Here is a 27,971-nt window from a genome sequence, read left to right on the forward strand (position 1 = left end):
AGGTTGGTTGAGCTGTTGCGCAAAATAGCATCTCTCCATATAAGGCATATCACTTTTAAATCTGTGATCACACTTCAGTGATTTACAGCTGCCAGGGGATGCTGAGTAGTGCTGAAAACCACACAAAGGAACACATTTAAAACACTTTCTAATGCAACACTACCTCTTTTTTCTTTTCCTTTCCCCCACCCCTGCCAAGAAGTGGACCAAATTAGCCTACACTGAAGTTTACGCCACGCAGAAATACAACTTTTATGCATAATAGTCTCAGGTGTAAGTTGAGTCTCCCATCTTCTCATTGCCTTCTTTTCCAACGTGTGTTGCATTACTTGCACCCATACACACAGAACTAGACCTACCAAGTCTCTATAAGGGCAAAATTCTCTCTCTGCTTCCTGGAGTCCTCTGGATGTGGAGGAGGTGCTAAACAAGTCAAAATTAATAACTTGGGACCTCTTCCTGTGAGTTCTTCCTCCACGACAAAGTTAAACGATGAGTGTAAGGTTCAAAATTAAAGGAATGGTTTGGGATTGCTTAAGGTAAGTCCAGAGTAACAAAGTTTGTGTAAGACTTCATTTGCTCTGTGCATAGAACTATTTCTTTGGATTTACATCCAGTTTTAACCGCAACCAGGAGCAGGTGAGTCAGCAAAAGGAGTTAGCAGAATTCAAGAGCTCAAAGTTTCAGCTTTGGTGCTTGCTCCTGGTGTGGGTGCAGTTGAATCTTGGCTTCTGGATCCTTTGAAAGCACAGACAGAGCTTGAGGTAATCCAGAGTGTGTTATTGCCCATAGAGGGTGTGACGTCCCCCTCACTGGAGACGTTCCAGAACCATCTGGACGTCTGTGCCATGTGCTCTGGGATGGCCCTGCTGGAGCAGAGGGATTGGACCAGATGATCCTGTGGTCCCTCCCAGCCTGACCCATCCTGTGATTCTCTGTGGCTCCTATACTCACATGGCAGCACTTCTCCTTTTGTCCAAAAAAACATTGGAGATGTGCAGAATTGTAAGTGTCTCATGCACTGGTGAGTGTGAGAGCAGGAATCCCAGCCTGAGAGATGTTTTGGACTAAGAGGATGGAATTAGCTTGGATGATGAGAACTGGAGACAAGAGGGTAAGGATGGCACAGACACACAAATAACTTAAAGATATTCAAAAGAGAGGCACTGTTTATAGTCTCAGGCCAGTTTGTGTTCAAAATACTATAGAAACAGTGTGTCTTTATCAAGCAAGAATACTTGGATTTTTAGAAATGAAATTAAAATAGTGATGGAAATAATGATGCAGTCGTCACAACTTAAGCTGTGATAGAAGTTTTAGGCAATTGATCCTTCAGTGGCCAATAAAAATGAAATGAGCGAAAACAAATATATAAAGTTGATTAAATGAGGTACAAGAAGTATGACCAAGGCAGTATTTATTTTGCTTTTTTTCTTCCAGCTCTCTTCAGAATTGTCTCTGGACAATGTGCTGCTTCAGTCATGTCTATGTTAAGGCAAATGAGGTAATGAATTACTTTTACTTTTCCAATGAGGAATTTTTTTTGCAATATCTTCTGAAGTAAGTATTTAACTTGCTATTAAGTGATACAGTGTATTCTCAGGAATGAAGCTGACAAAAGAACACAATTTTTAACTGCACTCCATCTGATTTTAGTTTAAAAGGGCTAAAAAGGGCTATAAGCAATCAGTTTATTTGTCTTTTGCTTAGTGAGAAGGAATAACACATTTTTAGAGGAAAGAAAGCTGATGGACCAAGCTGCTACAGGATAAACATTCCATTGCACTTGGCTTTAGGTGTGTAAGTGATTTTGACCTACTTGGTTCTGTGTGACACTTCAGACACCCTTTAAGAAGGGCACAACACAACCAGAAATATTTGACAGGAAGGTTTCTTTTGGAATCTGTGCACCATGAGTCATCTTGTGATTTCTGGACTTCAAGAGATCACAGGAGGTAGCTGCTGGTGCCCGTGGTAGGTTCTGCTACACAGACTCTGCTCCCTGGCAGAATGTTGGCATCTGTGGAATCTCAGAGTAAAAATCTTCTAGTGGGGTGATACTTTCTGTCTGCTGGTTTATCTATCAGGTTTCAGAAGGAAAAAAAATTAAAAGGTGATGTTTAACCAAGCCAGCCTTTAAGTACTGGTGAGAGACCACGGTGTTTCAAATGATCCCTGCCGTTCACCTTGTGGTTTGTCCATGTTCTAAACATCCTGCCAAAAAAACAGGTGATGAGTCACTTCTGACTCATCTCTCTGGATCAGCAGAACCTTTTGCACCTTGAGTGAGATCAAAATATCTTCATTTTAATTGCATATAAAACAAAAGGTAATGCTTAGCCTGAAATGCAGGTATCATACCAAAAATACTGAGGATAGGGTTGACATTAATTATTGCACATGAGGAGCAGAGTGCAGATTCTGTCGCCTGTGCCTGTCAGATGTGAAAACTTGCTCCTATATATAGTCATTCAAATGGGCTTAGCATGCCCCTTTTTTATCATGACATTCATCCTAGTGGAATTTATTAATCTGTAGTACTGCCAGTTTATCTGACTCATATTAACTAAGCTTTCTTTCAGTCAAAAAAGCAGATAAGTAAGGCCCTCTGTCTTTGAGAATGGGTTTGTAGTCATTTAATTCAATTCATCATAACCAAGTCACTACCAAAATAGAGTTTCTAATTTCAGATGCCACACCCCAGGAAAAACACCTGTCCTTTAGACAGATTTACAGAATTAAAGTACAGACCAGTGAGGCTGATGACGTGGCCTGAAGAGAAGGAGAAAGATAAAATTAATTAAAAAGATTTTTTCCTAGTCTAGAGAAAATCAGACTTGAGTGAGATATTCTAAGGTTACTTTATGAGACTGTTTCAAAGAGTAATCAGAATAATGCTTTCAGTGTTTATAGCGTTTAGGACAAGAAGTAACACCTTTAGGTGGCAAGGCTTGAACATGACTGATTGTCCAAGGATTGAGAGGGCTCTGACTCACTGAAATAGATTGTCTTGGGCCATTAAGAAAGTCTCTGCAGAAAAAAAAAAAGTCTGAAAAACAGCTTTTTGTAAAACTGTTAGTGGACCAGATGAGTGAACTGCAGAACTTACTGAGATCCTTTCTGAACCTATTTTTTAAACACTAGAACTAGAGTAGAGGTCTGATATGGAAACTTTAAATACCAAGAAGAAAATGTGCACAGTTATAGAAATAATAACATTCAAACAGCAAGAACTGGAGGCATCAACTCCTTTATTTCAGTAAATATTAAAAGCTTTTTATTTTAAATGAGTTTCACCCATAATTCATCTCCCACCAGAAAGAGTCTCTTTATTTGTTGAGAGCGCTAGAATCCTCTTGAAAAAATAGACAAGATTTGAAACTTTGCCAGAGATAAGAGTCTAATTGTCAGATGGTGAACAAATGCAGAGGCAGTAGCCAAAAAGTTTTTTAAAAATATGATTATCTTAAGTTAGTTTGCTAAATCTGATTGTATTTTAAATATTTTTCAATCTATATGGGCCTTTCTAGATCTTAAGAAAGTGCACCCTTGAGACATTGGGAGGTGTTGGACGCTTCAGAAGATGATGTAATTCACATACTTAGCAAAAGAATTAATATTAGTGAGTAGGGATTTTTAGACAAATTTTAGCTGTTAGCACTAAATTTTATTCCCATCAACAATGAATTATTCTTACTGTCTCTATGTCATCATGAAGTTCATTATGGCACAAAGAGCATTTTATAGATTACACCTACAATTTGTGGTGAAGTAAATGCAATATTAAGCTATGTTGCATTTCTTTCTATAGTGTGGCAGTTTAGACTGTACATTCCTTGAGAGAGAAATGGTGCATCTTTACATAATATAAAATAAAATAGAAGAAGATCTGAAAATGCCCTGAAGTGGCTTTATAAAGCATTTTTTATGCTTCCAAAAAAAAAAAAAGAAATTAAATTAGCTTCCTAATCTATATCAGATAAAGAGGTATTGCAAGTACAAATGTTTTTCCTGGAAAAATTAGACTTATAAAATTCTGCTGTGGTGCATGTTCAGCACTATTATTATTATTATTAGTAGTAGTAGTAGTATTATAAATATTATTAGTGTTATTGTTAATATTTTAAATGAGCTTATTGTATAAGTTGAAGAGAACCAAAGGGGCATTTTGACTCCTTAAATGAGGATGCCTGTGGAGAAAGAAAACTTAATTACCTTAGAATAACTGGAATTCCTTCAGATGCTTTATCCATAGGGATTCTGTTTCCTAACTTTCATTCCTTGCTGGTATGAAGCTGTACCTGTATTACCTATATTAGTGAGGGACCTGAACAATGAGGCATCCTTTATCCCCTTGTTTTGGTGAGAGTATAAATGTCTGAGACATGGATGGGTGGATCCTCTTGTCTGGATACTGGTGGGCCTGATGTGGATAAGCATCTGAACAAATTAACTATAATATAAAAAACTTTTTAATACATAATAGTTTTTTCATGCTTCTGATAAATCGTACACAAATTAAAAATATTTCCTTTAATTTTTTTTTACATGAGTGTAGAAAAGGAAGTAATTGCTTGAAAACAGCAGTAGAATAAACAGTAACTTCATTCTGTTTTCTAGAATGTTGCTATAGGCCAGTCTACATCACATGTAAAAATTTTGGCAAGCAGCCATCTGCTGCAGTAATAGCAAGATATTGGATTAGATTGCACATTCCTGATGTGCTCCCATTATTTTAATGGGTTTAATCTATTTGGGATGTTACTTATTCGGAAGAATGTAACAAATGTAGCATCTCCTGAAGCCTGGTAGTCCTCCTAAGGAATAACCACACTGAATTTGGGTCCTGCCTACCTCCAATGACATGGACAGAGCTGACAGCCTTCAAAAATGCCTGAAAAGATAATCTAGAATAGGGAGAATGTGCTGATGCCCAATTTACATTGTTGTGAAAGGACAGAAGAAGGCAGAAGATTTCCAGAGCCGTAGTTTAATTTGGTCTCGATTAGACAGAGGGTTTGAATTATCAGGCCCAGTGCCAGAAAAACACCTGGGACAACTTATTGGTATGAGAACACACCCCAACCTTCTGTGTGCACCTTCACAGAGCAATTTATACTGGGAATATTGAGTTCTTTTCAAACTCTTACTGATCCTCTGATCTTGGCCATGCTATCTTGTGTTTTCATCAGTCCCTCTCTCTCAACCAAGAACAAATTCTGATCTGGCATCTTCCCCATTATGATTCCCCCCCCCCCCCCCCCCATTTAGCCTGAATCTTTATGTTTTCATATCTAATGCATTATAATGAAATTTACACAACCTAATTTTCACTCATTTTTCGAGGGGATTTCCCTACTTTTTACTGTGTTTTTCTCTGAGCTTGCTGTTTTTCTCATGAACTTGTTCTCTTCATGACAACATAATCTCATAATCTGCCTCATCTCCTCTCTAGTGCTTGCACAAACCCTTAAGCTCAATTCCGGCTAAACACATCCTGGATACATATAAAAATATATCTCAGTAAATTTATGCTATTTACTTTAGTTATTGAACCTTTATGTTCCTTGAACTTTTATGAAAACTTCCTTTGAATAGGGGGTTTCTGAATTAATTAATTAATGAACCTTCCTGCATTTATTAGGTTCATACTAAGGATGTGTTCATCAGTACCACTGAAACTGCTGGAAGTTCAGGAAATTCAGTGCTAATGAGTGAGATTTTTATTCAGCATTTTTTCAGTGTCATATATGACATGCTTGTAGTGTTCCCTTTTCAGTCTCTGGGGTTGCTGACATGGCCAAAAACAACCAAAAATTTAAATATGAGGACCAAGATTTGGAAAGGAGGATTTCAGACATGATGGTGGTTCTGACTGCAGCTCTTGCAGCAGTGTTGTGAAGATACACTGGTTAATATATCAACCTTTAATCCCCAAACAATGTTAAATAGCAGCCAGCTGCTATCTGTCCTAGATATTTCAGCTGGAATTATCTGAACATCCCACCAGGAAATTCTGAACATCTGGCTGGCTGCTGTAATCAATGTTGATACAGTGGAGGAATTCTGGAGGACTAGAAAAAACTACTGTTATGTCAATATTTCAAGTTATTAAATTGGATCATTAGAATAATTCTACGTCAGAGGGAAAATAATAAAAAAGCTGATAGAGAATGAAACATGTAAATATGACTAATACTGATACAGATTTAGAGAAAAGACAGTTTGTCAAACATATTTGATTGCTTAAATGAGACCATAAGTTGGCAGATAATGGTAAAAGTTTGGATTGATATTCTGAGGCTTTTATAAGGCATTTTGATTTAGAAACCAGAATGACATATAATCAATATGGTTCTCATTAAATGGATTAAAGACTAGCCAGGAGTTAGATCTCAAAATACCTCAGCAAAAGGGAATTATAACTGGTCAGCTGCATTTTGAGCATGGGTCCCTACAGGAACTGGTTCTTGATGGTTTTAAATCCTCCCCCCCCACTTCAATTAGCATTATTTGTGCCATGTTGTAATAAAGGATGGCCTGGAGTTCTTGCCACCCAGAAAGCAGGACTAGGTACTACACAAACTCTGGCTGTGCTCTGAGAGCACAGGGTTGGGAACAGGAGGAATTGCCACGAGTCCAAAACTAGAGCTGAACTCCTCAGGGCTGCTTCATGCTGAAGGCACCTAAGTTCAGTGCATTCCACAATTTCTCCTCAGGCATTCCACAAACACATGACATCTGCCTGGTATCCAGAAAAACCTTGATCATGACTCCTAACCCCACTGTTTGCCAATGCCTTAGGGGTGGTTTATTCAGTTTTCATGGATTTATTCAGTTTTCACGGTGTGCCCAATGCACAGCAATCAGTTCTGCCTCCTTTCTCTCTTTTTTGAGTTTTAAATCTTGTCTACAAAAGGCGCTTTTTCAGGAAGTGGAGTAGCCTGCCCAGCCTCTTCAGAGAAACAGGAACTTGTGTTAGAGCTGCTCTGTGTGGGTAAAATAATCTGGACCTGCTGCGCCTGAAGTCAACAGGTTGTTATGTGAGTGGACTGGTGTCGCAGACATCTTTTATGAAATATCCTTTCATTAAGATTTTTCTTCTTGAGAAGCTGAGAGGCCTCAGGAACAAAATGTAATCAATGGTTATCTGCTGCTGTAGAATGCAACAAGTAGATCTTTGATTGGTCTCATGTGGTTGTTTCTAATTAATGGCCAATCACACTCAGCTGACTCAGACAGAGAGCCCGAGCCACAAGCCTTTGTTATCATTCTTTGCTCTTCTATTCTTAGCTAGCCTTCTGATGAAATCCTTTCTTCTATTCTTTTAGTATAGTTTAATATATATAATAAAATAATAAATCAAGCCTTCTGAAACATGGAGTCAGATCCTCGTCTCTTCCCTCATCCTCAGACCCCTGTGAACACCGTCACAGACTGGCATTAGCTCTCTTTGCTTTTTCTCTTTTGCTCTTTCAAAAGAAAGGAAGTATTTCTCCTCAGCATAAGCTGCAAACATCAGGTCACCAGACAAACACCAATTCCTGCCTTTCAGCTCTCCTGCAGCTCCGAGTTGCAGCACTATCTGTGTAAAAAGCCAGGTCAAACACTCAGCCCTGGCCTTCAATAGCTGCTTGCTTGTTTTGTTCTGAACCCTGTCCTGAGGCCCGCTCTGCCCACACAGAGGGGACTAAATTCTGTGTTTGGAGTTCGAGCTGCTCCTGCAAGGTCTGCAGATACAAATCTTTATCTACCAATAACCACCAAGAGCTGGCAAGAATAATCAATGAAGCTGGCAGGAGTCAAGTGTAGCCCTTACACCTAAATTTTGTGCTTAAAATTGATTTATAATCTGTTTCTCCCCATCCTATTGGACTTGCCCTCCCCAGAAAGTCTCACCTCTGGTCAGAAGGGTGAGCAGTTTATTTTCTTTACTCGTAGTGTGATTGCATATGACTCTGGTAACACAAATAGTGTTTTTTTCAGACTATTTAAGCAGAGATTAATCATTACATAGTACTTTGTATTGGGAGGCAGCAGAGGACAGTGATCTGGAAATGCAATATACTGCAGGAAAAAAATCCCTGTGATTGTCAGGAGTATGGCAATAACTGAACACTGTGTGTATGATGCTAAGTGAGAAGCAAGCCATAAAAGGGCCTAAAAGTGAATTCATTGTTATCTGATTCACTAGAAAATTATGACCAACTGTGAAGACCGGGCAAGGAAAAAGAAGGATAAAATGTTTTAAAAGACAATCTGTTTTTCAAGGCTGGAAAATATATTTTATTCTTGGTTTCAGGTATTTAAATAGATACCTTTTAAAATCCCTTTAGCTATGAAAATTTAATGGATAATTATAAAGAATGGCTTAGCTGGAATAATGTAAATGATGAATTCAAGCATTTTGAACCATATTCTCCATGCTTATGAAAATACCCTCTCAAAGTACAATGGCTTGCTAAGTAATTAAATATTTAAAATCCGTCTCAGAAGTTAGAGTCAACACAGTCTTCTGGAGTGAAAACATCAGGATGTGTTCCACACCTTTGGTTCAGTTTTTTTTTTTTTTTTCCTGTAAAAATCAAGTAAAAAGAAACTAGCAGTCCTTTAAATTGTTGTTATTCTGGCTTGAACAGGTTTAGGAATGGAAGGCAAAGTGGATCCTGAGCTGCATCCTGGGGCACTGTGCTGCCCTTCAGCGCCTCTGGGCGCACACCAGGTACGGCTGTGGCTGCAGGGTCATCCCCAGCCTGGGCTTCAGCTCCGGGATCACTCCGTGCGGGAAGTGCAGGTGGAACCTCTGCAGCAACGAGGTGAAGAAAATAAACATCTCCATTCGAGCCAGCTGTTCTCCAAGGCAGTGTCTTCTTCCTGAATTGGGAAAAAAGGTTTTGAAAAGGTTTAAGGTATCTCCAGTCACATTTTGCCTTGAAGGTGAACAGGAATGGTCATTTCTGTGTTCTAGGAGTGCTGTGTGAACCTCCTGGCAGTATTTCGTAAGAAGGATAGGTCAGAACTTACACTAAGAAACTGATTTTAGAGAATTTGTTGCTCACAAGTGCCATTGAAACCAATTCTGTCAAATTGATTTAGATACACTTGATACTTACTGTATCTGGTCTTGACGTGCCAATCTAGGTGGAAATGCTTTAAAAAATGGTATTGTGAATTTTATCTTTTTCCCCCTACTATTTTCTTAATTATATCTACTGCTAGTCATTATTAACTGGCAATTATTGGAACTTTGTAAGGAGGATTTTTATTAGTTTATGTATAAACTGAGCTCATCTATATAGAAGACATTATGCTAAAATTTGTTATCTCCAGAGTGCATTATATTGAATATCTTCGAATTGAATTATATTGGATATCTTTAAATCAGAACTGAGGATATCATTCTGTCCATTTATTTCCACCCCTTAACACTTTACACCTCCCTGGATTTGTGACAAGGAACAGTGGAAGGAATTGCTCTTACCTAGGGAAAAAGGAATAAACGCATCTTTCTTGACAAACTGCCCGTTACTGTCCAAAAACCTCTCAGGAAAAAACACTTCTGGATTGCTCCAGTATTTTTCATCAAAGTGAACAGAGTAGAGGTTGGTAATGACCGTGGTGCCTCCAGGAATGGTGTACCCACGCACAACAGTGTCCTTGGAAGTTGCATGGAAAATCCCCAGTGGGACAATGTTACAGAACCTCAGCACCTCGTGCAGAACAGCCTCAGTGTAGGGCATCTTGCACTTCTCCTCCAGGGTGGGCATTTTGTTTGGGCCAACGACAACATCAATTTCTTTCTGAACTTGCCCTGTTAGGAATAAAAGCTGAGGTTTATTTTGTAATAGGTTTTACATTCCAATTTAAGCTGAAGTATTTGTGTATATACATACATTTTTTAAAAAAACAGAAACATTATATACCTTTATACGAAATGGTGAAATTGATATTAGAGTGATATTTTTTGGTCAAAGTACCAGCAGTAACTTTCTAAGTTATCTGGGCCTCTCTCCCTCCAAATCCTGGAAGCTCCAGCTGTACCAAGCACTGCTAAGGGTTTGGCAGGAAAAGTGAAGTGGAGGCAGTGAAACCAGAAATGTGACTCTTCACTTCTGGAATCCAAACTTCTCCTCACAGTGTCTGGGCTAACACTCAGACTCCTATTGCTGTCTTACTTCAAAATGACTGTAACACATCTTTTTATTTTCAAATGCCATTTCTGTTCTTCCAAAAGTGTAAGTATTCCTGTCTGTCACATGTAAATCTGTTGTGATTTAAATCTGTAACTGGAGAACTTAACATAAAAAGAATTGTACCTAAATTGTTAACCACAACCTGATTTACATTTTTGCTGACACCTGTACATTTTTAATTTAGTTTATTACTTTCATATTTAATTACATTCCCTTATTATTTATTAACTGCATAGATTAGTATATCTGCCAACAACAGATCATGCATCACAATGCTAAATCTAGATATATTAGAAATACTTAAAAGTATTAAAGCTTCATAAAAGCGTATTCACAAAATAATATGTTAAAATTTTATCATTACATTTGACTTTTGATATCCTCTTTGACTGCATTTAAAATAAGTTTTCCACCTCTGTCCGTAGTTTATTTAGTAAATGACAGACTAGAATAGTATATACAAAGCTTTTTTTTGGTGATCATTATGGATCAATGCACCACTTTGAAAAACCATTTTAAATTTGCAATAGTAAAGTGAATCAGTTCCTCAAAATGTCAAAATTCTTACCTTGAATGTTTGGATAAAGAGCCATAAATAACACTGCCCATCTTAAAACATTTGTTGTGGTTTCTGTGCCAGCTATGATGAGCTCTCCAACGGAGAAAATTAAATTTTCTCTTGAATATGTAGATTCTGGGTCGTTTCCATTGCAATCCATCTCATCTAAATATGCATCTACGAAATGTCGAGGTGACTGAGGCTTCCTATTTTCAGAGACACGTTCAATAAGCTCATGAAGAAACTCATAGACTTCAGCTGCATTTTTGAACAGCTGCTGGTGTTTCCCAAATGGCAAGATACCAATCCAAGGAAAAGCATTATATAAAAATACAGAAGCACTAGCAGCTAATTCAATGTTTTCACTAAAAATCTCAATCATGTGCTGAAATTCAGTATCTTCGTACGTGAAACGTTCTCCAAAAATAATCAAATTAGTAATGTTTGAAACAGCATTTGTTATCAAGTGCTTAAGGTCAAGGGGTCTGCCTTTGTATGTATCAATGGCCTCAAGAAAAAACAAAGATTCTTCTGAAATTTTGTGTTCAAAGGACTTTTGGCCATATCCAAAAACTCGAAAGGTATTTACAGCTAATTTGCGGTGTTCTGTCCATCCTCTGCCATATTTACTGTTCAGTAAGCCTGAAAAAATATTTTGACACAGTGTTTTATGCAATGCTTTATTTTTCTTCCCCCATAAGATAATAAAATTATTCAACAAGACAAAAAAGGAGATAAAATATTTTGGACGTCCTGCTATGGAGCATAGTCCATGAGTGACAATAATATCTTTAAAGAAGCATCAAGTATTTTATGAAAGGACATCAAGTAGACAAAATGGCTAAAGCAGATGCTTCATGTCATCTATGGGGCAAAAATTACATTTTTATACAAAAGACATTAGCACTCACCTCCCATGTTTGTCAGTTTCTTGAACAAGGGAAGAGATGGCCTGTCTGCAAAAATTTCACTTTGGTGGACAAGGCATTCCTTCACTGCATCGTAGCCATTCAGCACAACGGCAGATATTCCCCCGAGGTCAAGGCTGAAGATCTTTGGGGGGGAAAAAAGAGGAACAAAAAGTGTCAAATGCTATTACAACCCAATCTGGAACAAGGAATGAAAAAGTGAAATGACGCTAAACGTCAATGTGGAATGCAGAGTTGAATAACCTTCAGCTGGGCACACGGGTGGCCAGAGGTGGGACAGCTGTTGCATTACTCAACAGAGTCTGTGGTAAGCTCATTTACTTTGTTAAAAGATAAAATTAATTAGCTCACACTACATTCTGTGCTTTGCTGTGCACCCAAAGAAACCAGCCCCCCAAATTAAGGACTGGGGACACCTTCATGTAGTCCCCAGAGAGGAGTGAGAGCCAACAACTGAGAGCAGAGCCCAGCTAGGCCCAGTGTCCTTTTCCACAAGTGGTTAGCACAAGGTGCTTTGGAGAAAGGTACAATACAGCACATAGGGAATTAAAAAAATTTGAGTCTACATTTTAAAAATTAAAACTGAGCCTAAACTTAAGATTGAATCTGTAGATCCCTTTCCATACATTCCCTTGGTGTTAGAAATCTGTATTTTTACCATTACAAATTTTTAGATTTTTCTCCATGTCAAAGCTGGTGACCTCCACAATATGAAATTGTGTTAGCCGAATTATACATTCTGTGACAATTGGGTTGTCACCCAAGGGGGTGTTAGGCAGTGGAAAAGGCTGCCTGGGGAAGTGGTGGAGCCGTCACCCCTGGAGGCATTTAAAAGCTGTGCAGATGTGGCATTTGGGGACATGGCAATACTGGGTTAACAGCTGGACTCAATGATCTTGGTCTTTTCCAACCTAAATGATTCTGTGAGTCTATTTTATTTTAGAAAACTTGGTATTTTCACTGTTATAATGGCTCTTTTTTATGTGTCAAGAAGACACTCCTGGTCTATTTCTGCAAACCATCTGTGAGTTTTGTGCACTTTGGTCTAACTTATTGGTCTTTATTCCTATATCATAGATGATTATTTTTTTTTAAAAAACCCCTTTGACTGTATTTTTCCAGAGTCCCCCAAATCGTAACATGCTGTTTCCCTCAAATTCTGCAGGATTCTTTCTGAGAACAGATGCCTGAAACTCCATACAGCATTCCAGGCAAGTAGAAAGCTTGCTTTATTCGACAGCACACTTTCCTTCCTAGTTCCATTCTACTTGTCCCAGTACTTTGCTTGAAGAACATTTACTCTTTTTTTTTTTTGTTTTTTTTTTAATTACCAAAATACATATTAAATCTAGTTGGGAGTTAAGTCTTATGAAGCTTGTAAGTGGAGGCTGGCTGCTTAAGACTGGCTGATGGAAAGAAATGCCCGATATAGAAGAAAGTAAAAAAGGGAGAAAAAGAAGAAAAAGGACAAAGGAAAGGATTAGTTTTTAAGCAGTTCGTCTGAGGGGCTGTAGGTATCTCAAATATCGCGCTGAAGGTACTTAGAGGCGCGGTTCTGCCGGGAGCGGGAGCGCTCCGCCCGCCGCATCCGCCGGGCCGGGCAGGGCGGCAGCTCCCGGTCGGTTCCCGGTCCGTGCCGGGGCGGCAGCTCGCGGCGGGTTCCCCGAGCCCGGGCCGGCCCTCCCCGCCCCCGCGGGCCCCGGGGCGGCGGTACCTGCCCGTGGATCAGGCTCTGCCGCCGCAGGTAGACGTGCGGCTGCTCGGCGCCCAGCGCGGGGATGTTGCCGAGCAGCGGCAGCCCCGCGGGGCCGGGCGGGAAGCCGGGCGGCCGCCGCTGCTTCAGCAGCTGCCGCACCACCAGCGCCAGCAGCAGCGCCAGCGGCGCCGCCAGCGCCAGCAGCCACGAGCCGCTGCCCGCCGGGGCTGTCGCTGTCGCCGCGCCCGGGCGCGCCCCCGGCTCCGCCGCCACCCGCATCGGCCCCGCTGCCGCCGCCGCTTCCTCCTGCCGGCCCGGTCCCGCCGCCGAGCATTGGCCCGAGCAGGCTCCGCCCCCCGCGTCAGGAGCGCTTCTTTTTTTTTCTTTTTTTTTTTTTTTCTTTCCCCTGGAACAATGCAGAGTTTGATCTGTGCAGCGCCGGAACGCTCCGCACGCCGGGGGAGGCAGCGGCAGCTCTCTGCTCCTTGTCAGGAGATTCCGCTCCTCTCTAGAATCTCAGAGGCGCGGTTTGGAGATGTGTTTCCCCGGGCTCGGGGAGCCCCGGGCCGGCGGAGCCCGCAGGGATTCCCCCTGGCAGATGCCCCGTGCGGGTCTGTGGCGGCTCCGGGTGCGGTGCCCGCGATCCCCGCGCTGGCCCGGCTCCCTGCCGCGCCAGGAAAGGGGCCCTGCCCTCGCGTGTGTGACTGTCCCCGGCCCGTGTGACCGGGCAGCACGGAGATCACACATACAATGTGCAAATATTGCTGCTATTTAGTGGGATGCTGGCTCAGGAGCGAGGGCTTGAGCTGCAGAACAGGCCAGGATCGGTAAGGCAGAGGTCACAGAGCAGTGCCGCTGCGCCATGGGGCATTCTTGGCAAGACACTTCATAAACAAACCCAGATTTGTTTCCATTCACGCTGGTTTTGTTACTACGTTACTACTATTTTACAAGCAATTTTAGGAATAACAGAAGCATTCCTGGCCCATTACAATTTCTGTGCCACATGTTTCTAACTTCAGATGTCTTTCTTGTTGAATTCATCTTAATAGCTGCCCATAGATTTTTAAGAACATTGATAAGATCTAAACAGATGAGGAATTTAGGCTGATGGAGCTCATTAATAACCTGTGTCAATGCCACCATCCTGTATCCAAATCTTACCAAGTTTGTCAGAATACAGAAGAAATAATAATAAAAAATAAGTGGCTTCAGCCCTTCTGGAGGTTTGTTTTTTTTCATTCTTCTTCCAAGTTATTTCTTCATCCTTTATTTCAGTGTGTTACTGCCTGCTCTCTTAATTATTTGGGTTGTATCTGCAGAAAACACCAGTATTTTCAATGTGAGTGCCTAAAGAATTCTCACCAACTCAGCTTGGCTCCAGTCAGAGGAATGAAGAGAAAATTGCTAAGGGGTAATGTAAGATGTGCACATGCTTAAGTGTCTGAGAGAATGTAGGAAGAGGTACTATTGCTTTGATTTATTTTTGCAGCTTATCTTCAATGCTCTGTTATTTAAATGTTGAATACCCAAAGTTTTAGATGGTCATGATTTCCACTGCATCTATGTAAGAAAAGAAAGGCAAATAACAGTTTTGGCAGCAAGCATTTTGAAGTGGGGAAAAGGGAAAAAATTGTGTAGGATGGACCCAAAAGAGGTGAAAAAAGATACAGAAGAAAAATCCAAATATTTGACTAAAAAGGAAGGAATAGATTTGTAGGGTGGGGAAAGACAACAATATTTGACAATTATCTTCAAGCAGAGGAGAGAACAGTCAAAACTGACCTTACCAGGGTGTTTGAGCCGTGGGGATGGAGAAGAGACAGTGATGTTCACCACTGTAACAGAGGAAGGGAAAATGAAGAGCATGATTGCAGAAAAATAAAATCCATTTTGGTCAAGCCAAATGCTTGAAGGTAGTGAGCCAACCAAGATTAAAGGTCCGAGAACCTCTAAAAGATGTGTGATTAAATGGAGGCAAAAAGCAGCAGCAGCATGGACAAAGATGACTGAAACTTGTCAAAAATAAGTGATAAATAAACCCTTGTAGACAGATGAAATCACTTAAGGATGCAGGTTTAGGGATGCAAGACTCCAATTGCTGTCCAAGCACAGGATTCCTTGCCAGTTTCTGATTGATCTTTTTATTTTTAAATTTTTTTTTTCATTCATTCATTCCTTCAGAAGTGTGTGGGCAGCTTATGCTGAATTGCTTCTTTGGGAACATTTTACTCATCTTAATCATGGATGACCAAATGAGAAAACTCATAGGATGAATAAAGGTTTTTTTATTTCAATTATAAAAATGATGGCTGAGTAAAGAAACCCATTAAAGCATGTATCTTTATTAAATTCTAAAACATTCTAGTCATCAAGTTTTACAATTACTTAGCACTGGAAATTCTGTAAGCAGAAGTTGGAGTAACAGGAAATGATTGTGTCCCTGTCTTCTCAGGAAAATCAGAAAGCAATTATTTGTCTTTGTATTCTTTGACTGCACATACTTATATATAGCTTTGACTTTTGAAGAAATACGCTGCCAGGTGTGGCTGTTCTCTGAGTGGCAATGTTAAGATCTTGATGATAACTCTGGGAAGAAAAAATAAGTTTTTTCCAAGTTCCATTAAAAATCTCACAAACTTGTACTTAGCTGCAACTTTGAAACAGGCTTTGGTTTTCTTATTCTTCAGAGTTGACATTGTAGCTGGAAAACAAGGTAAACCTTGATCAGGTTAAAGTGTTTTCCATTCCTATAGTAATGTCTCTTGTTCAGTGAAATCATGACATGATTTATAAAGTGCAGGAAAACAGCTTTATGGACAGATGGGTAAAGATTTTGCTCCTTGCATTTGGTGGTGGACTAGGGAAAAGAGAGAGATCTTTACAGATGTATGTGAAACAGGCACGCTTGGCATGAAAGAAATTCATTTCACAAGCCCACTGACAAGTTTCGGCTAATGGGCAGATGTTATCTGTTACACTCACAGAGTTCTTTTTGGCCTGTGTCGTCATAGAGGATGATCAACTTCCATGTCACAACTCTCTCCTGAGCCAAGCCTGTAATGATGCTGGTCAATTCTATGCATAAATTTGGAAATTCATCTTTTTAATTGATGGTCTTGTATGACTATGGGTTCTGAGAAACTCTGCTGAAAGTAGATTACCAAATATTATGTTGTAATAGCCTTGCCTAAATAAATGTCCTTTACCAGCACTGAAAGGAGAGAGATCTTTTTCAGCCCCAAATTTCACTGGAGGCAGAGGCTCAATCAGTGCTGTAGGACCTAAAATGTCAGCACAACTGCACAGCTCTGGGAGGGACTGAGGAAAACTCACCAGACCTCAGTGCTGGCAAGACAGAGGATGAAACAATGACAGGGGGAGTTCCACTCTTCCAACATCCTGTAAACAGCGAGCAAGGATTAACTTGAGGGCTTGAGAAACAGTTTCTCATGTTATTTTCGCTGACGTGCTCTGACAATATGTAAGATAGTATCACAGCACTTGTGCAAGCAGTGAAATCAAAGTTTTATAACTGTTGTTTAACACGATTAGTTTTCTGTTCTGAGGTTGTTTTTTTCAGCTCTCATTTTACCTGCAGCGTACAAAAAACGGGAGTGCATGAGGGTGCTGATTTTGAGACATTTTCAGGGTGAGGTTTTCCTCCATCGTGCTGCCCTGGTGATGCTGCAAAGTCTGACCCTGCCTCTGCTGAGTGTGAGGGGCTCTCCTCGTCAGCCTGGTGGAGGTTTGGCTTGGGACAAAACTGGGATTGTGCCAGCGGTCAGAGGGAGGGAATGTGTTCCCAGGTGGAAGGAGAGGGCTGGAGCAACTGCTGGGAGGCTGAGCTGTGCTGGGGCAGGACAGAAGGTGACAAAGCCATGGCAAACGTCCCTGTGCTCTGCCCCTGCTGCCTGGGATTATTCCTGAATAACCCGGGATTATTCCAAACTGGATTTTGAATATGTCCAGGAAGATTGCCATAGAACCTACAGAACCTTTTGGGGGTTTTGTGCCATAAGAAGATTTCAAGGAGACTAAACAAATGCAACCCTGATCTTCTGTTTAAAATGTCTTTCATAAATCAGTCTTGGAGCTTTTCTTAGGCATTTTGGAGGAAAATTTGCTTCCAGAGTGATTCATGGATTTTTCACTAATTAGCTCAACAGCGGTTCCACTTTCTCAAAAGCAGGCGCTGAAGCAGCCTAAATCTAGATTTAATGTCCATTAAAAAGGAAATGCTTTAGTGTTGGGATTTATATCAGTGTTCTGGTTCTCAGGAAAGTACTGCATTTTTATAAAAAGAAGCGCTTTTTTTTTTGGGCCAAATTCAAACCAAGCCACAAGATAGATAGATACAATACAATATTATCTATGTGGATAAGCTTGATGTGAGCTTGTGCTAAATCTGAATATGGTTTTTCAGAGACTATGGGAGCAGGATTCAGGAAATAATTTGACCAATTAGGGATGTAAGTTCTGCAAAACCAAATGCCTATAAAAGTTATAGTGTAGGTTTCAGAGTTTAAGTCATTCTCCAGCTTTTCAAATTATTGTGTCACAGAAATTGGAGGAGAAAGATACAAAGAGAACAAATGTAATGGATTACATTCCTTTCCCAGAGCATCTCACCTATATATGTCACTCCTGACAGATGTTGGAGTAACATGCCATGAAATCCTCCACTGAAAGAGGTTTCAGTGCCATAACTGAAATGCAACTTATTCTTGCCTGTCATTAATCTCAGCTGTAGAAAGCTTTTCTCAAGTGTGGTGTCTCCTTTGTTGCCCTTCAAGACTATATATATGTATATATATATAAAATGTAGTACCAGATTGCAGGTTGTTATTGTTTCAGGACAAGTATTTATATTTTTGTTATCACCTTTCTCCATAGTCTTTCCTCCTGTTACGTTTCCCTGGTCTTTGAGCTTGTTTCCCTAAATCCTTATATGGGATCTCTAATAATCCTACTGGCATTTTTCTGGACTTTCTCCAACTTGTCCAAGTCTTTTTGGTCTAGACCTATCAGCAAAAAGTAGAGTGTAAGGATTACCTCCCAGGCCTGACCCACGGCTTGCTTTTACAGCAGCACAACTCTGGCTTAGCTTATTTCATTTTCTGCAGAATTGGTTACAATGAAATGTTAGAAAGCTAGCTTGCTCACCTTGCCCCAGGTGGCTTGTACAGCCTTCCTAAGGAGCAGCTTGCTGGCTGTTCGTGGGACAGGATCCTGGATCAGAAAGGCCAGGCATCCACCAAGAACCCAAAGAAGGGACTGTCCAGGTCCTCCCTGTAAGGAGAGAGCATGTGATTTTTACAGCTGGCTTTATCATTGACCCTACCTGAAAAATCTTCATTTGTTGTTATAAAGAACAAACTTAGAGCAGAAATCTGAATCACACTCACCTCCCTCATGGAGAATTTACTGTGTTTTTGGATCATGGTATTGTCATTTTCTCCCCTTTCATTTTTATAGGGTCCACTTTTCTCTGATATTAACCAATGGTGGGCATGAAAATTTTACCTGTGCAGCTCACAGTCTTATCTTTCTTAGAGAATTACATTTTAGTATTGAACAAAAGTTGCACCATAATATATAAATGTGGTATTTTTGTTTACCAGCATGCCATCTGCTACCATTTCAGAACTTCACTACAGTGTCTGTGGCTTCTCAATATAATGGCAATATTTACAATAGAAAAAATGATCACTCTTTAAAATGTATTGGTTAAATGATATCAAAGAGTATAATAATATTGTAAGAAGTTGCATTTAGTGTGGAGAAAGTCACTATAAATTAGCCCAAATTTTTATTATTATCTACAAATTAAAACAAATTTATTTGAAAATGAAATTCCTTTTACTTGGAGCTGGGGGTTGAATTAGATAATCTGATTTCTTGAAATAAATAAATAAATAAATAAATAAATAAATAAATGCGTTGTTCTGTGTCTTTTTATTTAATTTGCTTTCAATCTATACCCAGCACTGAAAAAGGCAGAACAAGTCCCTTGGAACAGATTGTTTCAGTAAATGTCTCACTTTCTCAGTGCAGTGCTGCAAAGCATCCCTCTCTGCTAGATTTTCCATGAACGTTTGACCTCCAGTTTTTGGATTTATCAAGCAGCAGAAGAAGGTGATCCTGTGAAAATCCTGCCTCTTTTTTACAGCTTCAAAAATAGCCAAACTAACTGGTCAGCTGCCCTCCTTCTCCATCTCATGCACGAGAGAAATTCGCAAAAAGGAAAGTATGTTTGGGGAGAGCAGATGACATAGAGCCAAGGGGGAGGGGGGAATGGGACCGGCGTTCCAGCTGGGAGTCCCTCCATTAGCGCTGGCAAGGAGCGGCCGGAGCGCCTGCCAACACCCGAGTGCTACATCATCCATCCCTGCGCGCCCAGGAGTGCATCCATTGGCATCCCTACCTGCTGGTTTAAATTTACACTCCTTCCTGTGAGAGCTGAAAGTGGAAATGTTGGCACCTGCAATCCGGTAATCGCCGGCTCCAGCCCCGGACCGAGCCGCCCTGGCAGCGGGAGGAGGAGAAGGGCTTGAACTGGCTGCGCTCAGCCACGAGGCAGAATTCAGCTTTTGCCTCCCAGGAGGAGGAAACTGAAATATGCTTTTACAACAGAACCGTCTGGAATTTTATTGCTTTAGCTTTAATCCCGGGAATATTCCATGTGGGCAAGGAGGAAATAATTCCCCAAAGGAAATGGGAACAATTAGCTGTTAGCATAGGAAGAGAAAAGGAAGAGTGGAGATAGAGGGAAATATGAGGCTGGCAGACCAGTCATTTAAATTCCTGCACTTTATTTCCGTTGGTGTAGCTGTATAAATCATATTCAAACAGCAAAACTAAAGCCTAGCCATTCCTTTAGGTGCTGCCTAATATTTGTAAACACATCCTCAGAAAAACTACCTTAAAACCAGAACCTTAAAACCAGTCGCGAAAACGGAAGAGATTTTAAATCAAATACTTAGACTCCTTCTGCCGGGGGATTCCCGTGGTGAGCATATGTGAGAAGGAGCTGCTGTTTAAAACGAACTTTCAAATTTGGCAGAGCCAGGGGGAAGGAGAAATCCTTCCAGGGAGCATCCCCTCTGCCACCCCCTCGAGGGATGCTGCTCGTGAAGGGCTACAAAGAAGGGGAGAAGGGGGAATCAACCCAAAAAAAACCCCAAAAAACCCAAAAGTGGTTTGGGTTGTCACTTGGGAAAAAGCGGAACTCGGACCCCAAAACCGAGAGGGTTTTGTAATTGCGGTTCTGCCAAACGAGGGTGGCGGAGCGGAGCCGGGACGGGAGGGGACGGGGCCGGGGCGCCCCGAGAGGCGCCGGCGATGGGCACGGCGGTGTGTGTGCCCGTGGGTTTTCTCTAAACTTCCCAGCTAAATCTCATCAACAGAACATCGCCCGCCCCAGATTTATCCATCCCCCGCTGAACACACGGCTCCTGCCGCCGGGAATGACCCTTTAAAACGCAAACGAGGAGCCGCCGGAATGTTCCCGGGAGAGCTCCCGTCCATAGGAAGGAGCAGGGAAAGGCGCCATCCATGCAGCGCGCCGCTCACCTGCGCAGTCAGTGCGCGCAGTGTGCGCGGGGCTCTGCTGGCGCGGTGTCACCGCCGGGGACGGCGACAGTGACACGGGCGTCTCCTGCCAGTCAGTGCCCGCAGCGCCGGGGGCTGAGGAGCGCTGCCGGGGAGCGAGGGCAGGAGCGGGGTCGCTCCGGGGTCCCGGGGACGATCAGGGACCCTGCCTGTCCCTGCCCGTCCCTGCCCGCCGGGCAGTCCGTGAGCGGCGGGGCCGCCGTGCCCGGCGAACGCGCAGCGCCTTGGGGCGGGCGGGACCGGGGCTCCCTGTGCCTCGGGGCGCGGGGGGAGCGCTCTGCGCGCCCAGGCGCTGCAGAACATCCCTGCCGGGCCGCTTCTGCCCCTGCCCGGGGCCGCTCCGGGGGCTGTCCCCCCGTGTCGAGTGTCCCCCCCGTGTCGAGTGTCCCCCCCCGTGTCGAGTGTCCCCGCCGCCGCGCCTGGGCAAACACCCGCCCAGCAAACATCCTGAGCGGGCAGGTGCTGCCGTGACAGAGGCTGCTCGGCGGGTGATGCATGGGCGGCGCGCAGCCGCCCGGTAATCCCCGCCGGGCAGCGCGGGGCCAGCCCCCCTTCCCGGGAGCATCTTCCGTGCGCGGAACGGCGCTGCACCTGCACCTGCACCTGCCCTGGAGTTGTGATGGAGATGCTGGGGGCGCTGATAGTTTCCTCTCGGAGGAAACTCGGCCCCGGCCCGGGGGGCGGTGCGGGCGCCCGGTAGGGCAGAGCACGGAGCCCCTCGCTGGCGCCACGGGATGCTCGCAGGTGTCGCTTGTCCCCTGCCCCGCTGAGGAGCGGCGGGTGCCGCCGCTAGCGCTCCCTCCTCTGCTGAGGAGCTGCCCCGGTGTTCTCCCCTCGTGTAGCGACCGGCGCTGCCGCCCGCCGTGCCCCTGCTCCGCTGCACACCCCGCCGGTGCGGGATGCTGTCGGTGCGCCGGGAGAGCGCCGGGAGCGGCGGCGGCGGCCGGGGGAGGGCGGGAATTCCCGGGGAGGGAGGGAGCGGCCCCACTCTGCAATGCGGTCCCGCTGCTGCAGAGGTCGCCACGCGTGAGCGGTGCAGCGGGGGCGCGCCGGGAGCGGCCGCCCCGCCCCGCCCCGCCCCGCGCAGCGCCCCGGCCGCGCCGCGCCCGCCGCGATTTTTGTGAATGGGACCCGCGCGGAGCGGGCCATGACGTCACCGCCCGGCCCGACTGGCGCCCAATGGAGGAGCGGGCCCCGTCGGGCGGCCGGCGCGGTGATTGGCTGGCGGGCGCGCGCGGGCGCCCACGCAGGCGGCGGCGGCGGCAGGTATAAAGGGGCGGCGGGCGGTCGGGACCCGCGGATCGGCGGCGACAGCGACACCGGCACCGGCACCGCGCCCCTCCCGCTCCGCGCCCAACCCGGTAAGCGCCGCGCTCTGCTGTCCCCGCCGCGGCTCGGGGCTGTGGGACCGCCGCTCACGGCTCGTGTGCGCGGGGCAGCGGAGCCAAGGCGGGGGGACAGACCTTCCCCGCTCGGTCGCTCCCTCGACGTGGCGTGTCCGTGTCCGGCCAGGACCAAGTGCTGCGGCAAAGGGCACGGCCGGGACGCCCCGGGAGCCGCGGGGATGAGGGGCGTCCTTTGGAAGTGGGGTCATGGTTCCCGTCGAGTAATGGGAGCTGGCAAAAATGAGGACGGTGTGGTGGTTGTGATGCGCTCCTTGGAGTGCAAGACACTGATGTTGTGAGAGAGGTGTGTCTCAAATCTTCAGTAATAGATATTTTTACAGCTTTTGTGCTTATGACTGATTTTTAACTTACCTGTTCTCTGGTTTTGGAGTAGAAGTGTTTATTGAAATTAAACTACTTAATTCTTAATGTAATCTGAACTGGGGTGTTAGTGTGCTGGCTGGCAAGAAACAAGCAGCTTCAGGTAAAGTGCTAACAAGGGCACTTGGTTCTCAAAAATGTTAAACACTTACGGTTTTTCCTTGTGATTTGTATCTGTCCGTGTTGGGCACACTGTCTGTGACATTGTGTGCACTAGTCAGAGGAACGTAATTTCTGCCAGTTTTAGGAAAACTGCTCTAAGTTGAATGCAAATAACTGCAGGTCTGAAAAGCCACATTTTTCTGCCTTGTAATAGAGCCAAGCTATAATAAAGTTTTGAGAAAACTAAAGCACAATAGCACTAATCACAACAAACAAAAAGGTGAATTCAAAATATAAAGCGGTTCATATTTGTGCTACTTGTGGCTGGGAAGCAATGACCTCTTTAGTGGAACTTGCAGGATTGAGAGGGTTGGAAAACAGCCATTGCCTGATGTACCTCTTTGTTGTAGAGAGGAAATCATGGTTATGCTGAAGATTTCATCTTTCCTTGCTGTTTATGCCTTGGTTGTGTGCCAGATGGACAGCTTCCAGGCAGCCCCAGTCAGGTAAGAAGCTGGTCCTGTTGCTGATTGCTCTGTCTGAATGGGATGAAAATGCTTAATATTCCTGAGAGCTCCAGGAGGGAAACAGACCACGGTGAAGGAGAAAGGAGGCTGCTTTTTGTGCTGGGGCGTTTTGATTCCATCTTTAAACCTCCCGACGCTGCGCGTGAGCAGAGCGTGTCGGGGCTCGCACATTCACTGAAAGGCACAGAGGCACTGTCAGTGACACACAGGCTGCCAAACCCCGCTCCCTGCAGCAGCCTGGGCTTTACTCACCCTGTTTCCCTTGCCTCTGCCCAGACCTGGCCTGGAGTCCCTCACGGAGCGGGTGGCTCTCAGTGATTACGAAGCCCGGCGGTTGTTAAACGCGCTGGTGAAAGAGTTCATACAGATGACAGCAGAGGAGCTGGAGCAAGCCTCTGAGGGGAACAGGTAAGGACTGCAGCCCTGGGCAGCAGAACAGCAGTGTGGGGGTGTTGTATGTTTGGTATTTAGCAAAACCCTCTGGTATTTGGGCAGACCCTCTGCAGGTCAAGATATTTTTTGTTTTTTTGGGATTATGGCTAACTGGTAAAGGATGATACTGCAGAGACATCCTAGTGTTGGTGTCAGGAGAATGGCTTCCACCTGGTTAACCTGCCTCTGTCTGTCTCTTACTTCTGGAAGTGGAGGGCGATTTGAGCTTGAATGAGTAGGTTGTGTTAAAATATGGCAGCAAAAGGTATGTCTTCCCAGTGGGAGCGCTAGGGCATCACTCAGTCACTCTTGGATTCTCTGTCGTGCAAGTGCATGCTGGTGTAAGGCATGGCAAGTCCCTGGCAGGAGGGATGTGTTCCTTCTGATGCACGCAGCAGCAGCAGCGCCACTCTCCCTGGGACCAAAGGCATGCAGGAGCACTTGCATTATCCTAACAGGATTTGCATTGCAATGCATGGGGATGGATGAGACACTGAACGGCATGCGGGATGTGGGAGAAGTTCAGCTTCCTGACCTCTGACTGTATGAGCATCCAAAAGGCTAATGGACTTGCTTGTCAACAAAATTGGATTCATTAACAAATGGTGTTTTCCTTCTGACTGCTTTTGTATGGACTTGCCTTGCATGGAATGCGATGTGGAGGGTTTGGATTTGTTTTGAATGAATGTTTGAGTTTCCTAGCTGTAGATCTTTAACGCGGGGCGGGGGGAAGAAATGCATGGATGTGCATGCTTGAGGTTACTCTTCCTTCGGGCATGTTTTTATTTTCTTTCCCCCCTGCAGCCTGGATAAGCCCATTTCCAAACGCTGTGCCAGTCTGAGTACTTGTGTGCTGGGCAAGCTGTCTCAAGAGTTGCACAAATTGCAAACTTACCCTCGCACTGACGTCGGGGCTGGAACTCCTGGCAAGAAGCGGAATGTGCTGAGTGACCTGGAACACGAACGCTATGCAAACTATGGGGAGCCCCTGGGAAACAACTAGACATGCTTTATTCCTCCCCCTTTCCCTTTTTTAACCTGGTGCATGTGGATATAACTCTGATTGCTAACTTTGCTGTGTTCTTTTGATTCTGTTTTCGACAGAGAATGTTTGAGATGGACCTAATGTTAGGAAGACCAAGAATATAACATGCATATCAGACTAGGGGAAAAAAATAAATAAAAATGATCAGCACTGCCTTGACATTCCAAATGATTTTCTTAGACATTGATTAAAAAGAAAATTCTAAAAAAGGTTCTTCATTTCTGGCTGCTAAATGTTCAAGTAGATCTTTCTTTTGTGCTTACCCATGCACTTGTTCAATAAACCTATTTTTCTATAAGGGTTAGATCTGCTTGGTTTAACATTTTGTTTTAGAATGTGAGATTTCTAGATGTGCTTAGGAAAATTTTGCAACTTGTCTTAATGTTCAAGAGAGGCAATGCTAGTAACTTCTAGAAAAGTTCAAAGAGAGCTTAGAAGTCAAAGTTCCCCATATAAATCGATATGTAGTGCTGTAATCAGGCATGCATACAATCCTGTTGGTAGGAACCCTGAGAAGCAAAGAAATCAGGAAGGCTCATACTTATTCGTTCTAACAAACTAGAAATGTAATCCTGTTTAAAACTGGGTGCTGAACATGTCCAGGTAAGAATTTTGTGGTCTTTTTCTTTTCTTATTTTACAATAGGTCTTTGCTCTATATTTAAAACTTAGGTACCTTTAAAATATTTGTGTTGATTTACAATTCACCTATCTTAGGTTGCCTTGCATTAAGAGCCAAACCCAGATTTCTTTACAGTTCTGTTGCAGCACTGCACCTATCTTGTAATTAGAGGCCTCTTTAAAAAAATTGGCATTGATTGTTTAAACAACCTTTCATTGTTAAAATTAATAAATTGCCTTGTGATGCTTAGCTGACAAAAATCCCTCCTACTGCAAGAAAAACTCCTTGCTTTAGTAGAAAATTCTGCAAGCAAGGATTGTGTGAATGCATATTCCTTGAAGTTCCCCATCTGGCACAACTGTTAGCTGTAGGCTGAACTGTGGGCAGAGAACTAATACTGTCACAGCCTGAACTGCCCCATGCTGGAGTTCTGTAGTAGACCAAGGTCCAACTGGAGTCAGGAGAGGTTCTCCCATTCCCACTGGGCACCTGGAAGCAGTGTTTTTGTGTGGTTCAGCTCTGAAGGCAGCTGGTCAGAGCCACTGACAGGGATCCTGCAGTGGTCAGTGGTGCTGCAATTCCATGTTTTCTGCTAGGGAGCACAGGTGTTGGAGTGAGAAGTGAGAATCTGTCTTTCAGGAGCACCTCCAGCAAAATACAAATGAGCTTTTGGAGGAAGAGGGGATTGTTTAAATTCTCCAGGTCTGAACCTCCTCAGCTCCTTTCCATGGCCATAATGCCTGGTTGGAGGCAGGCAGTAGTGCAGGTGTGGCTGAAAATCTGGCTCTTTTATAAAGTGAGCCTGACATTGAGAAAACCATGAAGAGGCTTGTTTTAGCAGTGATAAGCCATGCACAGAAGGTGCAAATGCCTGCTGCACTGCCAGCCTGCTTTGAATCCTGCAGCAGAACCCTTGCTGGCCACAGCGCTGTCTGCCTGCCTGCAGGGCTCGTGCTGCAGGAGCTGACTCTTCCCTTTCCTCCCGAAAAGCAGTGTGACAGCACAGAAGAGGGCCTGCAACACAGCCACCTGCGTGACCCACCGCCTGGCAGACTTCCTGAGCAGGTCAGGGGCCGTGGGCAAGAACAACTTCGTGCCAACCAACGTGGGCTCCAAGGCCTTCGGCCGGCGGAGGAGAAGCGTCCAGATGTGAGGAGCTGAATGGTGAACACGGTAAATGCACAGCCCCAAACACAGCCTGGGGCAGCACCAGAGTTTGGGTTGTGTGGGGGGAATGCCAGACCTGCAGTGGTCACCTCTGAGAAGCAAGGGGGAGTTGGAGTGTAAAAAAAAAAAAAAAATAGATGTTCCAAATAGAACAAAAATGTGTGTACAAGAGCTTTTAGAGATGTTCTGCTTGTGTTAGCACCTTCACAGTGCATTAACTAAAAACAACCATTTGGTTGGAATTGGTTGTTTTACCACCACCATTTCATTATCAATGTATCAGTAACTCTGGTTTTCTTTCTTACAGGTTGCAACGAAACTGAAAACTCGACTTTAATTTCTAATGGAAGCAACTCTTCTTCATAAACCAAGACCACCAAAAAGATTAATTTTTCATCCTACTATTGAAAATGTTTTATTTAATACAAATGAAAACACTTCTGTTATGTATAGTAAAAGAGAATCTAGTTATTAAAGTTAAATTATTGTATATTCTTTTTATATGCAACTCTATTTCAAATAAAATGTGACGGCATCTATTATTTATTTATCTTCCAGCTTATGTGATCCATGCTACTTATCCTGGCCCTACTGCCAAATCTCGGGGATTATACTAAACTGCTGCCTGGCAAGGCATATGTGTATTATACAGTGTGCTGTGCCTTGATGTAAAACACTTAACTATCCTGATTGTACAGTATGTTTAAAAAAAAAAAAGAGAAATCACTTCAGTATTGTATTATTTGTGAATTTACGCAAAATTAAAAAAAGTATTTTAGATACACTTGGATTGAGAAACTGATTTTTCATTTGGATATGCTTCTGGAGACATATGGCACCAAGCCAACACCATTGCAGATCAGCTAGTCCATTGATCTGCTCCAGCCTTATTAACTATAAATACTAGGGTTTGAGTCAAAAGTTCAGAGCAGAAAGAATAGCTGCTTTTTATATGTATTAAAAAAACCCCCAAATGAACCAAAAGACATCACGCAGTGAGACTTCTGCTAGAAAAATAAGATGAAGCTGCAGGTACATCTAGTAAAAACATGGGGACAAATTTCATTGCGTAGTTTAAAACAAAATCATTTTATGCAGGCTCTATTTCAGATGAAATGGCCTGACATCCACTGTAGGTTTTTGTGTAAAGTCAAAAAAGTGAATTAGGAAGAGAAAGAGAAGCTACAGAAATGTACATTTCTTTGAAGCAATCCTGAGACAGAGTCTATTTAGGGATCAGGGATAAATAATTAGAGTGAGTGGAGAAGAGGGTAGCTGGATCCATTCCACGGACTTCCAAGTGGTGCTGCCAACTTCCTT

General features: G+C 43.5%; 2 protein-coding genes across 4 annotated transcripts; one reads left to right on the forward strand and one right to left on the reverse strand.

Moving 5' to 3' along the window:
• Window positions 1-8,698: 8,698 nt before the first annotated feature.
• LOC128936738 (vitamin D 25-hydroxylase) lies at window positions 8,699-13,656 on the reverse strand. Of its 2 annotated transcripts, XM_054275926.1 has the most exons (5): window positions 13,396-13,656; window positions 11,664-11,805; window positions 10,762-11,394; window positions 9,482-9,811; window positions 8,699-8,874 (listed from the first exon to the last, which is right to left on the reverse strand). In XM_054275926.1, the coding sequence occupies exons 1-5, from the start codon at window positions 13,654-13,656 to the stop codon at window positions 8,699-8,701; spliced, it is 1,542 nt and encodes a 513-aa protein (XP_054131901.1). The 2 variants fall into 2 exon arrangements, with proteins under 2 accessions (XP_054131901.1, XP_054131902.1); XM_054275927.1 differs by lacking the exon at window positions 13,396-13,656 and having other exon boundaries at window positions 10,762-10,958; window positions 11,664-11,743.
• An 8,629-nt stretch (window positions 13,657-22,285) lies between these two features.
• On the forward strand, window positions 22,286-27,198 carry CALCB (calcitonin related polypeptide beta). Of its 2 annotated transcripts, XM_054276143.1 has the most exons (5): window positions 22,286-22,352; window positions 23,270-23,365; window positions 23,663-23,794; window positions 26,475-26,657; window positions 26,959-27,198. In XM_054276143.1, exons 2-4 carry the CDS (start codon window positions 23,280-23,282, stop codon window positions 26,635-26,637), a joined length of 381 nt encoding a protein of 126 aa, XP_054132118.1. In that variant the 5' UTR covers window positions 22,286-22,352; window positions 23,270-23,279; the 3' UTR covers window positions 26,638-26,657; window positions 26,959-27,198. The 2 variants fall into 2 exon arrangements, with proteins under 2 accessions (XP_054132118.1, XP_054132117.1); XM_054276142.1 differs by lacking the exons at window positions 26,475-26,657; window positions 26,959-27,198 and adding an exon at window positions 24,623-25,005.
• The last annotated feature ends 773 nt before the right edge of the window (window positions 27,199-27,971 follow it).

Source organism: Melozone crissalis, unplaced genomic scaffold, assembly GCF_028551555.1.
Source record: "Melozone crissalis strain CALT ecotype California unplaced genomic scaffold, PUWL_Pcris_2 ptg000018l_1, whole genome shotgun sequence".
In the NCBI taxonomy this organism is placed as follows: domain Eukaryota; kingdom Metazoa; phylum Chordata; class Aves; order Passeriformes; family Passerellidae; genus Melozone; species Melozone crissalis.

What these genes read in the sequence shown, in the direction of transcription:
- CALCB (XM_054276142.1), top strand. Translation starts at nt 23,280, where the DNA reads ATGGTTATGCTGAAGATTTCATCTTTCCTTGCTGTTTATGCCTTGGTT. An exon ending in TTCCAGGCAGCCCCAGTCAG is followed by an intron (nt 23,366 to 23,662) that starts GTAAGAAGCTGG and finishes GCCTCTGCCCAG; the next exon opens with ACCTGGCCTGGAGTCCCTCA. An exon ending in CAAGCCTCTGAGGGGAACAG is followed by an intron (nt 23,795 to 24,622) that starts GTAAGGACTGCA and finishes TCCCCCCTGCAG; the next exon opens with CCTGGATAAGCCCATTTCCA.
- LOC128936738 (XM_054275926.1), bottom strand. Translation starts at nt 13,656, where the DNA reads ATGCGGGTGGCGGCGGAGCCGGGGGCGCGCCCGGGCGCGGCGACAGCG. An exon ending in AGAGCCTGATCCACGGGCAG is followed by an intron (nt 11,806 to 13,395) that starts GTACCGCCGCCC and finishes TCCCCCCCAAAG; the next exon opens with ATCTTCAGCCTTGACCTCGG. An exon ending in GAAACTGACAAACATGGGAG is followed by an intron (nt 11,395 to 11,663) that starts GTGAGTGCTAAT and finishes ATATTTTTTCAG; the next exon opens with GCTTACTGAACAGTAAATAT.